Here is a 13,001-nt window from a genome sequence, read left to right on the forward strand (position 1 = left end):
ACCAGGATGGTAACTGTGGAAGAAAACATCTCAAGAAGAGGTGGCACACTCCGTCAGATGGGTTTGGAGGGGTCATGGAGGATAGAGATGAACTGTGTCCATTAGCTTTGGAGGCAGAATTCTTGGTGACCTTGACGGAGGAAACTGCATGGTAGGGAGCTGAGGAGAATATGAGAGAAGTAAAGGTGGGGAGTCATGATTCCTTTTCTGGAACATTGGCTGTGTAGTGGAGGTGGCAAAGAGGGGAGCATGCTGGGAAAAGTGAGCAGTGTCAAACGCTGTGAAGAAAAGGTAGAAGACAAGGGTTGAAGAAATGAGAGGGGATAATGAAGAAGTGTTTGTGAGCTGAGCATGATGGCGCTTGCCTGTAATCCCTAGTTACCCAGGAGGCTGAAGCAGACGATTGCAAGGTCGAGGCCAGCTTTGGCAACTTAGCGAGACCCTGACATAGAATAAAAAGGGCTTTGGATATAGCTCAGTGATAGAGCACCCCTAGGTGTGCGGAGAGTCTCCCTGAGGGAAAGGGAGAGGAAACCTTTAGACCAGTGGTTCTGACTCACATATCCCCCGGGCCAGGTAGGTTGTTCAGATGAGTGAGTGGGCCAGTGCAGACTGAGGTGGAACAGAAAGCAAAACCCCCCAAGGGCCTGTGCCCAGCCATCTTGCCAGATTTCATCCCTCACCCACTGCCATGGGACAGGGGCTGTTCTTTCAGCCTGGGTCTTGGAATAACAGCTCATGAATCAGTTGCAGCCGTCACCACCACCAGTGCAAACCAGCTACTTGGGAGGCCGAGGCAGGAGGACCACAATTTCAAGGCCAGCCTAGGCAATTTAGTGAACCCTGGCTCAAAATTAAAAGATCTCAGATTTAGCTCAGTAGTAGAGACCTTGCTTGCCTACCATGAGTCCTTGGGATCAGATTTCTAGTACCTCAAAAACAAACAAGCAGAACTATACTGAGATATCTTTTTCTTCACTGTTTGGGCTCAAACCCAGGGCTTCACACCTGCTAGACAGGTACTCTACTACTACCTCCTGCCCTGAGATATCATTTGCCACTCTTCAATTTCAGAAGCTTGACATCATGCTCTTTTGTGAGGCTGAGGACATGGCCGTTTTCATAAATCAATAAAACCTTAATGGATGCTGGCAATCCATAGCAAACCTAGACCTGCATATGATGATGGTAAAAACATAGTCATTCATGTCAATAAAGATATGGAGATAGGCTGGGGATTTGGCTCAGTGGTTCCGTCGCTTGCCTTGCAAGTGCAAGGACCCGAGTTCGATCCCTGGTACCAAAAAATAAATAAATAAATAAATAAAGATACGGAGAAACTGGAATCCTCATGCATTGGTGGTGGAAATGTACTTTGGGGAATAGTTTGGCTGTTCCTCAAAAGTGAAACAGAGAAGCCGGACGTGGTGGCACATGCGTGTAATCCCAGCACTCAGGAGGCTGAGACAGGATGATCACCAAAAGTTCAAGGCTAGGCTGGGCTACACAGTGAGTTCAAGTCCAGCCTGGAATACATAGCCAGACCACACGCGTCTCAAACAACAACAACAAACAAGTGAAACATAGAGTTACTATATGACTTAGTAATTTCTTTTTTTTTTTTTTTGGTACTGGGGATTGAACTTGTGCCCTTGAGCTTGTGCAGCAGGCAGCAAAACCACTGAGCTAAATCCCCAGCCCTATGACTTAGTAATTTCACTACCAGGGTATACCCAGGAGAATTGAAAACACATCCACGCAAAATCTTGCACACAAATGTTCATAGCAGCATTCATAATAGCCCATAAACTGATAAATGGATAAATAAATTAATATATTCACACAATGGCTATGGTTCAGTCATAAAAAGGAAAGGAGTACTGGTGCATGCTACAATGTGAATGAACCTTGAAAACGTGCTAAATGAAAGAGGCCAGTCAGAAGAGACCATATGCTGACTCCTTATATGTGATGTGTCTAGAATGGACAAGTCTCCAGAGATGGAAAGTAGATTAATGGTTGCAGAAGATGGAGGTGAGAGGAACAGAGTTTTTTACTGGGGTAAGGAAAATGTTCTGGAGTTAGTGATAATGGTTGCTCAAGTTTGTGAATATACAAAAATCCACTGAATTATGTACTTTAAAGGGATATACTTTGTGGTGTGTAAATTATATCTCAATAAAGCTGTTATATTTTTTTAAAATGAGGAAGTTCTATATACACTGATAAGATCACCTTTTCTTTTTCTTTTTTTTTTTGAGACAGAATCTCGTTCTGTAGTTCAGGCTGGCCTTGAACTCTCTATGTAGCCCAGGCTGGCTTTGAACTCATGGCAGTCTTCCTAGCTCAGCCTCCTGAGTGCTGGGACTACAGGTGTGCAGTACCACAGCCGGCCACCTGTATTTTGTTAACTGAAAAAAGCAAGGTGCTGGGTCGGGGACTTAGTTCAGTGGTGCTCCGCCTGTCTTGTTAGCGCAAGGTCCTGAGGTCGATCCCCAATACCACCAAAAAAACAATGCATTAAAAACTCTGAAAATGATATAGGGGTGATATAGGACCTCTAATAATATAAGGGAAATATAACTCTTAACCTGTTAGATGCCTGGTACACAGAGTTCATGTTCTCTAAAATCAAAGACTGAATTCTAGGAACAGTGGAGGTTAAAAGTAGGAAGTATTTATTGAGAGAAATACAGCTTTTATCTAAGAAACAGAAGGGGTCCTGAGTGAATGGCTGCTGACTCCACTTACAGGGGAGGCTTTATAGAGCAAAATTATGAGGTGGGGATGAAATCATGAGGTGAGTACAAGGTCGGACAAAACTGTAGTCAACTAATGAGATTCCAAGTGTAGTCACTTAGGTAATATTGATTAAATGGGGATCAAACAGGGAAGCAAGTCATGTAGCAAGCTAGCAAGTGTATTGATGCTTATTAGAATGTCAGTCACTGCTGTTTGTCCCTAGGGGAAGTATGTGGGTGTAGTCATTTTTCTTTATCTTGAAGCCTGACCGTCAACAAATGCGCCTCCAGCCACAGATGTCTTCTGCACTGACTTCTTTTGAGGGCCTAGCCCTGTCTGACTGCCTATAATATTTCTGAATAATTTAGCTGTGTATAATAAAAGGACATCTAAGAAACTAATAAAAATGGTTAGCTGTGTGGATTAGAATAGGGGAAACGGAGTGGTATGGGAATTAGGTTTCTTGCTATATTAATATTTTTGTTTTGATTTTTGAATTGTGAGTATATTGCTTAAGTTAAAAACTGAAAAGAAAGCATGATGAAATGTAAAACTATAATAATAAAAGGTAAGCTTCAACTATAGCTGCTTGTTCCTATTTATTAATTCAGGTTAATTGTTGCCACTTCTTTTGATTTTTTTTCCACAAGAAGCTGGATGTCAGTATTTTTTTGTGAAATATCTTTCATTGTTGAACATTCTTTTTGTTATTATTATTATTATTATTAATTTTTTTTTTGGACCAGGGATTGAACTCGGGACCTTCCACTTGTGAAGCAGGCAGCGGAACCACTGAGCTAAATCCCCAGCCCTGTAATTATTATTTTTGTGTGTGGTGCTGGAGGTCCAATGCAGGCCCTCTGCACCACTGAGCTACATCCCCATTATTTTGGGTTTTGGAGATAGGGTTTTGCTATGTAGTTTAGGCTGGCCTTGAACTCACTATGTCTCCCAGTTTGGCCTCAAACTCCCAGTGATCCTTCTGCCTCAGCCTCCTGAGTGTTGATATTACGAGTGTGTACCACCCTGCCCAGCTCTCCCAATAATTTTTTTTTCCATTTAGTTTATTTGTACATTTTAGGTATACAATATAGTTACATTCATCATTGGGATCTTGTACCTTTACATGATATATCTTGGTTCTTATTTTTTCCCCCACCAATAATTATTTTTTAAAAAATTGTAAGTGTAGGGTTGGGGATTTAGCTCAGTGGTTCCAGCACCTGCCTCACAAGCACAAGGTCCAGAGTTTGATCCCTGGTACCCCCCCCAAAAATTTTAAGTATAGTATGTCTGCCAAATAAAGCCATGTCTGTCTATGGATGGGATTTGGCTCATCATTTTCATGTTCTAGTTTGTTTGTTTGTTTGGTACCAGGGATCCAACTCAGGTTCTTGTGCTTGCGCAGCAGGCAGCGAAACCACTGAGCTAAATCCCTGGCCCTTTTCATGTTTTAGTTTGTGTCTTGTGCTGTTGACTGTGGACTTCAAAGAGGCTGAGCTGTCTTGTGCTCACTATTGCCCTTTTAGTGGCACCAAAGTACATGGGACATGCTAGGTATTGAATAGACATTGAATGAATGAATGATTGATTCAGAGTGCAGGGAGTTAAATAAAGTTGAGTGAGGTTTTTTTTTCCCCCATTAAGTTTATTGGTACATTTTAGGTATAAAATACAGTTACATTCATCACTGGGATCTTGTACCATTACATGAGTATCTTGGTTCTTATTTTTTTCCCCTTCCCCTGCCCTCCCTTCACTCCCTCCACCCTTCCCTATTTGCAAAGACTTTGTTTCCATTTTTTTCCTTTTCTCATATTTTTTCTTTTCCCTTCTTTCCTTTTCCCTACCTCTCCCACTTCCCCTGCTCCTTTAGACCTTTACTTCCTATTACATAATATCAGTTATACATTTTTAAAATTACAATATCAAGATCTAGGAGACATTACCACAGATTTTACAGAATTTAAAAGGATTTGGAAAACATATTACAAAAATCTTTTGAAATAAATTTGACAACTTCTAAGAAGTACCTTGGAAGACAAATTAATGAAACTAACTCTGGAGGAAATATAAAATTTGAATAGCACCTATTAAAGAAAGTATATTCCTAGCTTGAAAACCTACCTATATGACAACAACAGGCTCATATACATTTTAACTGATAAATTATAGCAAACATTTAAAGCAGAAAATAAAAGGAACACTTCTCCCCTCATTTTAGGAAATCAACATTGTGCTAATCCTAAAACTGGATGAAGATAATAGAAGAAAAAAGTATGAACATAGATAGAAATTTGTTTAACAAAACAATTAGAAGTCAGATCTGGCAGTATGTAGAAAGTGGTTTTGTTATTGGGATGGCAGTGTTGGTTCAGCATTGGAAGATCCACCCCCAAAAGTAATCATTTTAACAGAGGAAAGGAAAAAGCCATATGATCCTGTCACTAGGTGGAGAAAAATTATTGGACTAAATTCTACAGCTGTTCATGGTAAAAGCTATCAGGAGAGTAGAAGTAGAACAGAACCTTCTAGTTGAGTGAGTTTTGATGGCTTTATTTTCTCTAGGAAAATTGAGAAATGAGACAAGGAGGAAGAAGGTTAGTGGGTCAATAATTCAAGAGGCATGAAAAATTTTTGAAATAGCTAAGAGAATTTGTGATAGAGCCATCACCAAAAATAGTAGTGTTGCCAGGTGGTATTGCATTTCTGGCTGAGCATAGCCACTACTTTTTTCCTCTGAAGACAGTTATTAACTTCATTATGGTCCTAGGAATTGTCACACTTGTCCACATGTTGGAGAAAAGTGCAGCCCCCTGACCCTCTGTCTTTTGCCTGTGACCTGGTGTCTGTTTGTTTCGTCTTGGGAAGTCTTTGGGGCTTCCATTGTCTCGGGAAATCTTGGGATCCGCCATTGACCAGGACTGATACTATAATCTGACTTTAGGAAGGGAGATAGAAGGGGCGTTGCTGGCTAAATGGGCAGGGGGAGGAGAATGAGGGAGTAACTGTTTGATACAGATTTTCATTTACTCTCCATAAGGTAGATAAGCAAAGAACTGTGAACAGAGTTAGAAACTGCACTTGGCCCCAAGCTGAGAAGATGCTAGTAGGACCAAACAATGTTTGTTTTGTTTTATTTATTTATTTTTAATTTTATTAGTACATGTTTGCAGTTCATGCAGTTCGTTTTGTTTTAAAATGCAGCCATTTTATCTGGCTTATGGGATCTCTAGCCCATATAGTCTAGTCACAAACTCCCTCATATCTTTCCTGCCTTTATATATCCAACCTAGATTGCATGGTCTCTTGTTTTACCTATTTTCTTCCCAATATTTTGAACTCCCTGGCCCTACTGTCCTTCCACCAAATCCACCTGGCAAAACCCCCCATCCAACTGGCCTGTCTTTGTCTCACCAAGTTCACCAGGCCTGGTGGATGCTTCTAGGCAAAACCATATAACTAAGCCAGATGTGGTGGTGCACACCTCTCATCCCAGCACTCTGGGAGGCTGGGGCAAGAGGATCAAAAGTTCTAGCCTGCTCTGGGAAATTTAGCGATTTAGCAAGACCCTGTCTTAGAGTAAAAAAATTTAAAAAGGGCTGTTGATGTAGCTCAGTGCGCAAACCCTTGGTTCAATCCCTAGTACTGAAAAATTTTAAAAAAGTAAAACACATAAATTTTCAAACGGGTGTCGCGATAAATTCATGGTCAGTGCACTCGTTCCAGTTAAACACAGCAGATTAAATTACAACATCTGCCACCACTCCTTCTGAAGGCCCACAAAGATTACTTCAGCAAGATTTGAGATCCAGAAAAATAAGGCAAATGAGAAGACAAGAGGTAAGAGAGTTATCAATGATCACTGAAGACAGAAGGCAGAGGAAAAGTGGTAACTGGTTTGGTCAACAGCGGGAAGTCAAGGCCAGTACAGAATGTCTGCAGAAGCCCAGTAGGAAACAAGCTGGTGCTTAGGGCAGAAGCCCAGAAAGATCTGGAGGGAAAGCACTGGCTCCCTCTCTTGGAAGTCAGAAGGAGGGCACAGCTAAACACACAAAGCCGAACATGAGGTAACAAAGCACAATGGTTAAAGGTCTCAAAGCCAGACACACCTGTGTCTACACCCAGCTCCACCATGCACTGGCTGTGTGACCTGGACAAAGTACACAGTATCTCTAAAAGTCAGTTTCCTCCTTTAAGTGGAAGGAGGAAGTTGACATTGAATGGCTTTGAAGGTTAGCATGATGCATTTTAAATACAGACAGTATCATGTGGTAAGGACTGAAGTGGGACTTTTCTTTGTTTTTAACAATGCCAGGGATAGAACCTAATGTCTCATACAAGCTAGGCAAGCTTTCTACCACTGAGCTACACCCCAGCCCATAGGGACTATGTGTTAGTTTGTTGTTGTTGTTGTGTTTTGGTACTGAAGATTGAACTCAGGACCTTGCTTTTGCCAGGCAGCTGAGCTACATCCCTGGCCCCAGTTTTAGTTTTATTTTTCAGTGCTAGGGTTTGAACCCAGGGCCTTTGCACTAAGTTACATCTCCAGACCTTTTTAAATTTTAATACAGGGTCTTGGTAAGTCCCTGACTTGCCTTGCCTGGGCTCTAACTTGCAATCCTCCTGCCTCAGCCTCACAGAGTGCTGGAATTACAGACTTACTCCACCATGCCTGGTTCATTTTTATTTTTTTATGGTACTGAGGATTGGACCCAGGGATGCTCTGTCACAGCTACATTGCTACCCCATTTTATTTTCTATTTTGAGACTGGATCTCACTAAGTTGCCCAGGCTGGCCTCGAATTTGTCATCCTCTGACTTCAGCCTCCTGAATAACTGGAATTGCACATGTGTGCCACCATGCCTGGCTCTGCATGGGCCAATCTGTATTAGCCTGTTGATTTCCATATTCCATAGCTACTGCCATCAGGAGTGCTGGCCTGATTGCTTGGGAAGGACTGGCTCTTCCATTCTCAAGGCCCGGGCTGGTGCTCCAGTTCTCAAACCCAGCGTTACTAGGGCTGGGGATTTAGCTCAGTGGTACCGTGCCTGCCTCATAAGCACAAGGTCCTGAGTTCAATCCCCAGTATCGCAAAAAAGCCCCCAAAATTTCTAAGGGGTCAGACCACCAGGCTTTCTTGAGGCTGTGTTTCCACCTAGTGTGAATCCTAGTAGCTGTTGACAGAGGCTTATGTCTGAGCAGCCCACCTTGAGGAAGGTGGCCCTGTTCTGGATTCTCTCCTCTTGGGTGGAGTCTTCTAGACCTGGTGTTTACTGATCTATTCCCACCATCCCTCCTGTGGTGGATGGAGCCCGTCCCAAAGCTCAGCTAACCCCAACTCTCACATCTGCTTTCCCTTCGCATCTCATCAGAACTCTAGGCCTGACTTTCCCTGTGACTATCTGTAGTTGCAGAAAGCCTCCACTTGGATGAACATTTCTAAGAAATCACTGTTTTATTTTCCATCCAGTTTCTCCTTTCTATATCCATATTTGGGCTAGGGATTTAGCTCAGTGGTTTCGCTGCCTGCTACGCAAGCTCAAAGACCCAAGTTCGATCCCTGGTATCAAAAAAACCCCCAAAAACCAGATGTCTATATCCATATTTGTTGCGGGGGTACCGTTTTTCCCAGTCACCCAGGTGTGAAACTCCAGGGTTATTTTTGGCTCTTCGTTCTCTTTCAACATAGATTCTGGGCTGGGAATTTAGCTCAGTGGTTCCACCACCTGCCTTGCAAGCCCAAGGTTCCAAGTTTGATCCCCAGTACCAAAAAACCCCCCAAAAACCCATAGATTCTAAAAGTGTTGCCAGTGAGCTGGGTGTGGTGCATGCCTGTAATCCCAGCATTTGGGAGGCTAAGTTGGGAGGATTGGTGCCAGTTGGAGGCCAGCCTGGGTTACACAGTGAGTTCAAGGCTAGCCTGGACTATATAGCAAGACCCTGTTTCTGAAGAAAAGGAAAAAGGCTTCCATTGAGTGCAATGTAGGGAATGACCAAGCCTTCTGTGCTTTCCTACCCACCCTACCCTTATGCAAGTATAGATCACCTCTTTCCTGTTAATTCTCTGGCATCCTGCTGCTATAACACATTCTTCTGAAAGCATCAGTTTGATCACATAATTCCTTGCCAGAGAATCTTCCTAGTGAGTTCCAATTTTCTCCAAGATAAAACTTAGATTCCTTGGCCTGGCTGGCACCCAAGACTCACCACTGTCTCACGTAGCTCTGCCCACTCTGCATTGGCTCCCATATTCCTGCCAGCGGCACCTTCCTTGACTGACCTCAGGACCAGCCCTCCTCACTTGGTGTGAAAGCTGATTGCAATCCTCACCCTATCCTGTGCTCCTCTCCTCTCTTTCACCTGTCCCACTTCTCCTGCCTGCTCTCCAGACTCTGCTTCCATCCTGTTGCAGGTCTCCCTCGGTCTTCCACTTTCTAGGTCTTCTTTCCTGAATTTTGAGGACACTTAGGGTCTGCATCCAGTCCTGCCCCGGCCTGTAACTGTCATGTGTGCACTGTATCCTTGAGAGACAGGAGAGCTCAGTGCCAGCTTGTATAGCCCAGGATTTGTATAGTAAAATCCTTCCTCAATATGACCATCTTTCCTTCCTGCTCTAGCAGAGGGCCTTAGAAATCAGGACAGTTGTAAAGACTTAGGCTTGGGATGCAGAAGACATTGGCCTCTGAGGGCTGCTTAACCCATTTTATTTCTGCATCTCAGGCTCCCTCCCCCATCAGTGTCCCGGGAGGCTGCTGGACCTTGTCCCTCAGGTATCTTCCACACCCCACTCTGAGTGCTGGGATTCGTGGTGCTGGTGCCCTCTTCTGTGCTGCGCATGGGCTCCTTGCCCCTCTTAACCCTGAGGTTAATGTGCCATCTGCCCTTTTTGCCTGTCTTTTGTCCCCCTCTCTTCTTCTGTCAGCTAATGATTATTCAGGGAACTTAACCTGCTGTCCCTGTCCCAAGTCTGTGAAAGTTCTCTTTCGGGCAAGGGTTATGAGTGATATGCCATGGCCATGTGACAGTTGGCTTTACCTCCCTCCCTCTGCTGTCTTGGTCCTACTAGTCTGGAAAGCTCATTGTGTACCTTCCCTGAACAGAAACCTGAGCAGAAAGGTAAACTTCTCCTCTTTGCCTCAGGAGGACAGTGGCCACTCAGTCCACCTGCTCGGCTTAGCCACCTTTCTGTCCCAGCTATTTCCACTGGTTTTCCCTCTGGATGTTGTCCTTGCCCTTATCTGTGCACTGGGGACTCAGCTGCAGGGCCTGGGCCCTTGGGCCCGGTGAGGTGGAGGGTCTTGGTGTTTAGGTCCAGCCTGAGTGGGGAGTGACTCTTGCTCTGCACACAGGTTTTATCCTAATGGCTGACTCTAAACCACTGCCCTCCCTCGATGGGGACCCAGTGGCTGCGGAGGCCTGGCTCCGGGATGTGTTTGAGATCATTGTGGATGAGGCCATTCGGAAAGGGACCAGGGCCTCTGAGAAGGTACGCCCTTTCTCGCTCCTCCCCCTGCCCATCAAGCCTTCTCTTTCTCTTCCACACCTGGCTTCAAACTTCTCTCCTTTGATGAGGCTTTGCCCCAGAATTTATCCCTGTCCCTGTATGTCTCAGGAATTTGCATTCTGAGTCTTATGTCTTTTTACCCACCTGTTATGCATCACTTTAATAATGTTGTGGAATTGCTTTAAGTCCAAGTTGGTGATGTCTTGCATCTCATGAGCTGCAGCTGGGCCAGCCAGTCCACAGGGTGTGAGGTCCCCAAATCCCTCGCTCCTTCTACCTAGGTCTGTGAGTGGAAGGAGCCTGAGGAGCTGAAAAGCCTGCTGGATTTGGAGCTGCAGAGCCATGGCGAGACACAGGAGAAGATCCTGGAGCGCTGCCGCGCTGTGATTCACTACAGCGTCAAGACCGGTGCGAGGTGGGTTCTGGTGGGAGGACTCTGGTATTTGTTCCCAGCTCCATGCTGAGCCCCATTCCCTGCTCCCCCTTCTCCAGGTCACCCCCGGTTCTTCAACCAGCTCTTCTCTGGGTTGGACCCTCATGCTCTGGCCGGGCGCATTATCACTGAGAGCCTCAACACCAGCCAGTGAGCCACCCAAGGCCTCTCCCTCCATCCCATAGAGGACTTAGGTTTTCTGGGGAGGTAGCTCAGGGGTAGGAGAGGAGAATGGTTTTTGCCCCTCTCTGCCGTTTTCTGGGAATACCTGCTGGCGATGTTTTTCATCCTGTCCTTTGAGGTCCTGTTCTCCAAGCTTTTCCTGGCCTCCAGAGCCCAGGTTTTTCTCATCTGTGCTTGCCTCCTCCCCCTTTTTTTTGCCCCCCAAAACTTCCTCTGTATTTCCAAATGATTGGTTTCTTTCCAGAACCTGCAGTCTTGGAATCAAGCAAGTCACAATCCTCTCTGTCCAGCCTTATAGTTTGTGGGTTTGTAGATTGACCCCCCTACTCCAGAGGCCCCTCTGTCTGTAAACCCCAGACCGTGGTGACCCCCCAAGCTGAGGCTTGTCCCCACTCATGTTGGTAAATGGGGAAGCAGTCAGACACTGGTCTCTGCTGCATGTAGGCAGCAGGGCAGAGGCTCAGTACTATCACCTGCAGATCCAGACTCCTCTGAAAGCCACCCCCTGCAGGGCCTGGCCTCTTGGCACAGAGCACACTTTCATGCTTGTCACCAGCTCATTCTCAGCTGGGACCCTTCCTTCACATCTCAGCATCTCCCCTCTCTGACTCCTGTAGTTGAAGGGTCTGGCCTGGAAGTCCCTTGTGTCTCTTTGCCTTTCTCATCGGTGCTCTTCTGGCAGGTACACATATGAGATCGCCCCTGTGTTTGTACTTATGGAAGAGGAGGTGCTGAAGAAACTCCGAGCCCTGGTGGGCTGGAGCTCTGGGGATGGGGTCTTCTGCCCTGGTATGTGAGAAGGAGGGGGCCTTTCTTAGGCCTTGTGAGGGCTCCTCCTCCCCACCATTCCCTTACTCTAAGCAGTGGGCAGGGAGTGGTGATTTCTCTCTCCACGGGCCCAGGGCCATACCACGGAGGAGGCTGCTGAGTCCCCTTTATCCTGGTGTTTGCCAACAGCTACTGGCATGTGCACTCAAGTGCCTTCTTTCAGGGTGGGGGGGTATTTCCTGGGGCAGCACTGGTTGTGGGTTCCTGTGCATTTGTACAGCCCTGGGAGTCACAGCTGAGGAGCCAGTCAGCCTACTTCTTTAATCAGTGCTGGGTGAAATGGTCAGGGGCATGAGCCCCAGGTCTGACTCATCACCCCTCCCTTTTGCCACCACCTCCCCCTTTAACAGGTGGCTCCATTTCTAACATGTATGCGATGAACCTTGCCCGCTATCAGCGCTACCCAGACTGCAAGCAGAGGGGCCTCCGGGCACTGCCACCCTTGGCCATCTTCACATCAAAGGAGGTGGGGAAGAGCAGAGGCGCAGCCCTGGGCTCCTGATTCTGATCTTGAGCCAGCTCAGTCAGAGACTCTTCAGGTCTTCCTTCTGCCCCTCCCCACCCCTAAGCTGATATGTTTCCTTTAGTTAGAGAGGCCGCATAGGAGCTCATGCCTGTCTTGCATTCCAGGTGGGAGAGGGCAGTGGACACGGCCCCCTCTTCCCACTCAGTGTGGGGCCTGACCCATCTGCATCAGTGCTGCCTGAGAGTTTCTTAGACATGCAGAACCTCAGCCCCACTAAGCCTCCTGAAAATGCATGTGCATGTTAGCTAGCCACACAGGCACTTTGGGAACATGCACATTTGAGAAGCCCTGGCCTGCAGGTCCCATCTCCTCCAGCTCACACTTGACTTTTACCAGTCTCTCTCCTGCCCATTACCGCTGCCTTCTGATCCCTGGCTGGGGCCATGCTAACCTGCCCTCTGTATTCTTCCACAGTGTCACTACTCCGTCAACAAGGGAGCGGCTTTTCTGGGACTTGGCACTGACAGTGTCCGAGTGGTCAAGGCTGATGAGAGGTGAAGGTCCTTCTGCCAACATGACCCTGACCCAGCTTGGCACAGTGCATCTTCCTGCTTCCAGCAAGCTACAGCCTCGGGCCAGGCATCCTCGAGGGCTTCTCTTCCTGCAGAAAAGCCACTCCTATCTCCCAGTGCCTGCCAGTCTCCCACTACCCTCGTGCCCTGAGATCTGTTTCACCCCTCTTAACAAGGATCAGCATGAAGGCCTGTGTGTTGCTGACCCACCCGTGCCCTGCCTTAAGCAGGATGACGCCTTGTGCCCGGAGGGCCTGTGCTTCTCTGCT

General features: G+C 46.4%; 1 protein-coding gene across 12 annotated transcripts in view; it reads left to right on the forward strand.

The window, feature by feature from the left end:
- Positions 1–13,001, forward strand: part of Csad (cysteine sulfinic acid decarboxylase) — a 38,459-nt gene that overhangs the window by 15,381 nt on the left and 10,077 nt on the right. For 7 of the 12 annotated variants that reach the window (XM_004872723.4, XM_087209725.1, XM_004872728.4 and 4 more), the window contains exons 2-7: positions 10,096–10,232; positions 10,532–10,658; positions 10,743–10,833; positions 11,549–11,655; positions 12,045–12,160; positions 12,635–12,714. In XM_004872723.4, the coding sequence (XP_004872780.3) occupies positions 10,096–10,232; positions 10,532–10,658; positions 10,743–10,833; positions 11,549–11,655; positions 12,045–12,160; positions 12,635–12,714 (658 nt within the window). Of the gene's footprint in view, positions 1–9,466; positions 9,517–9,810; positions 9,863–10,095; positions 10,233–10,531; positions 10,659–10,742; positions 10,834–11,548; positions 11,656–12,044; positions 12,161–12,634; positions 12,715–13,001 lie in introns of those variants that run through there. The other 5 variants (XM_087209726.1, XM_021250568.2, XM_021250566.1 and 2 more) reach the window with 3 other exon arrangements.

The sequence above is a fragment of the Heterocephalus glaber genome, unplaced genomic scaffold, assembly GCF_053883595.1.
Source record: "Heterocephalus glaber isolate CG9 unplaced genomic scaffold, H.glaber_assembly_v1.0 deba00001060, whole genome shotgun sequence".
Lineage (NCBI taxonomy): Eukaryota > Metazoa > Chordata > Mammalia > Rodentia > Bathyergidae > Heterocephalus > Heterocephalus glaber.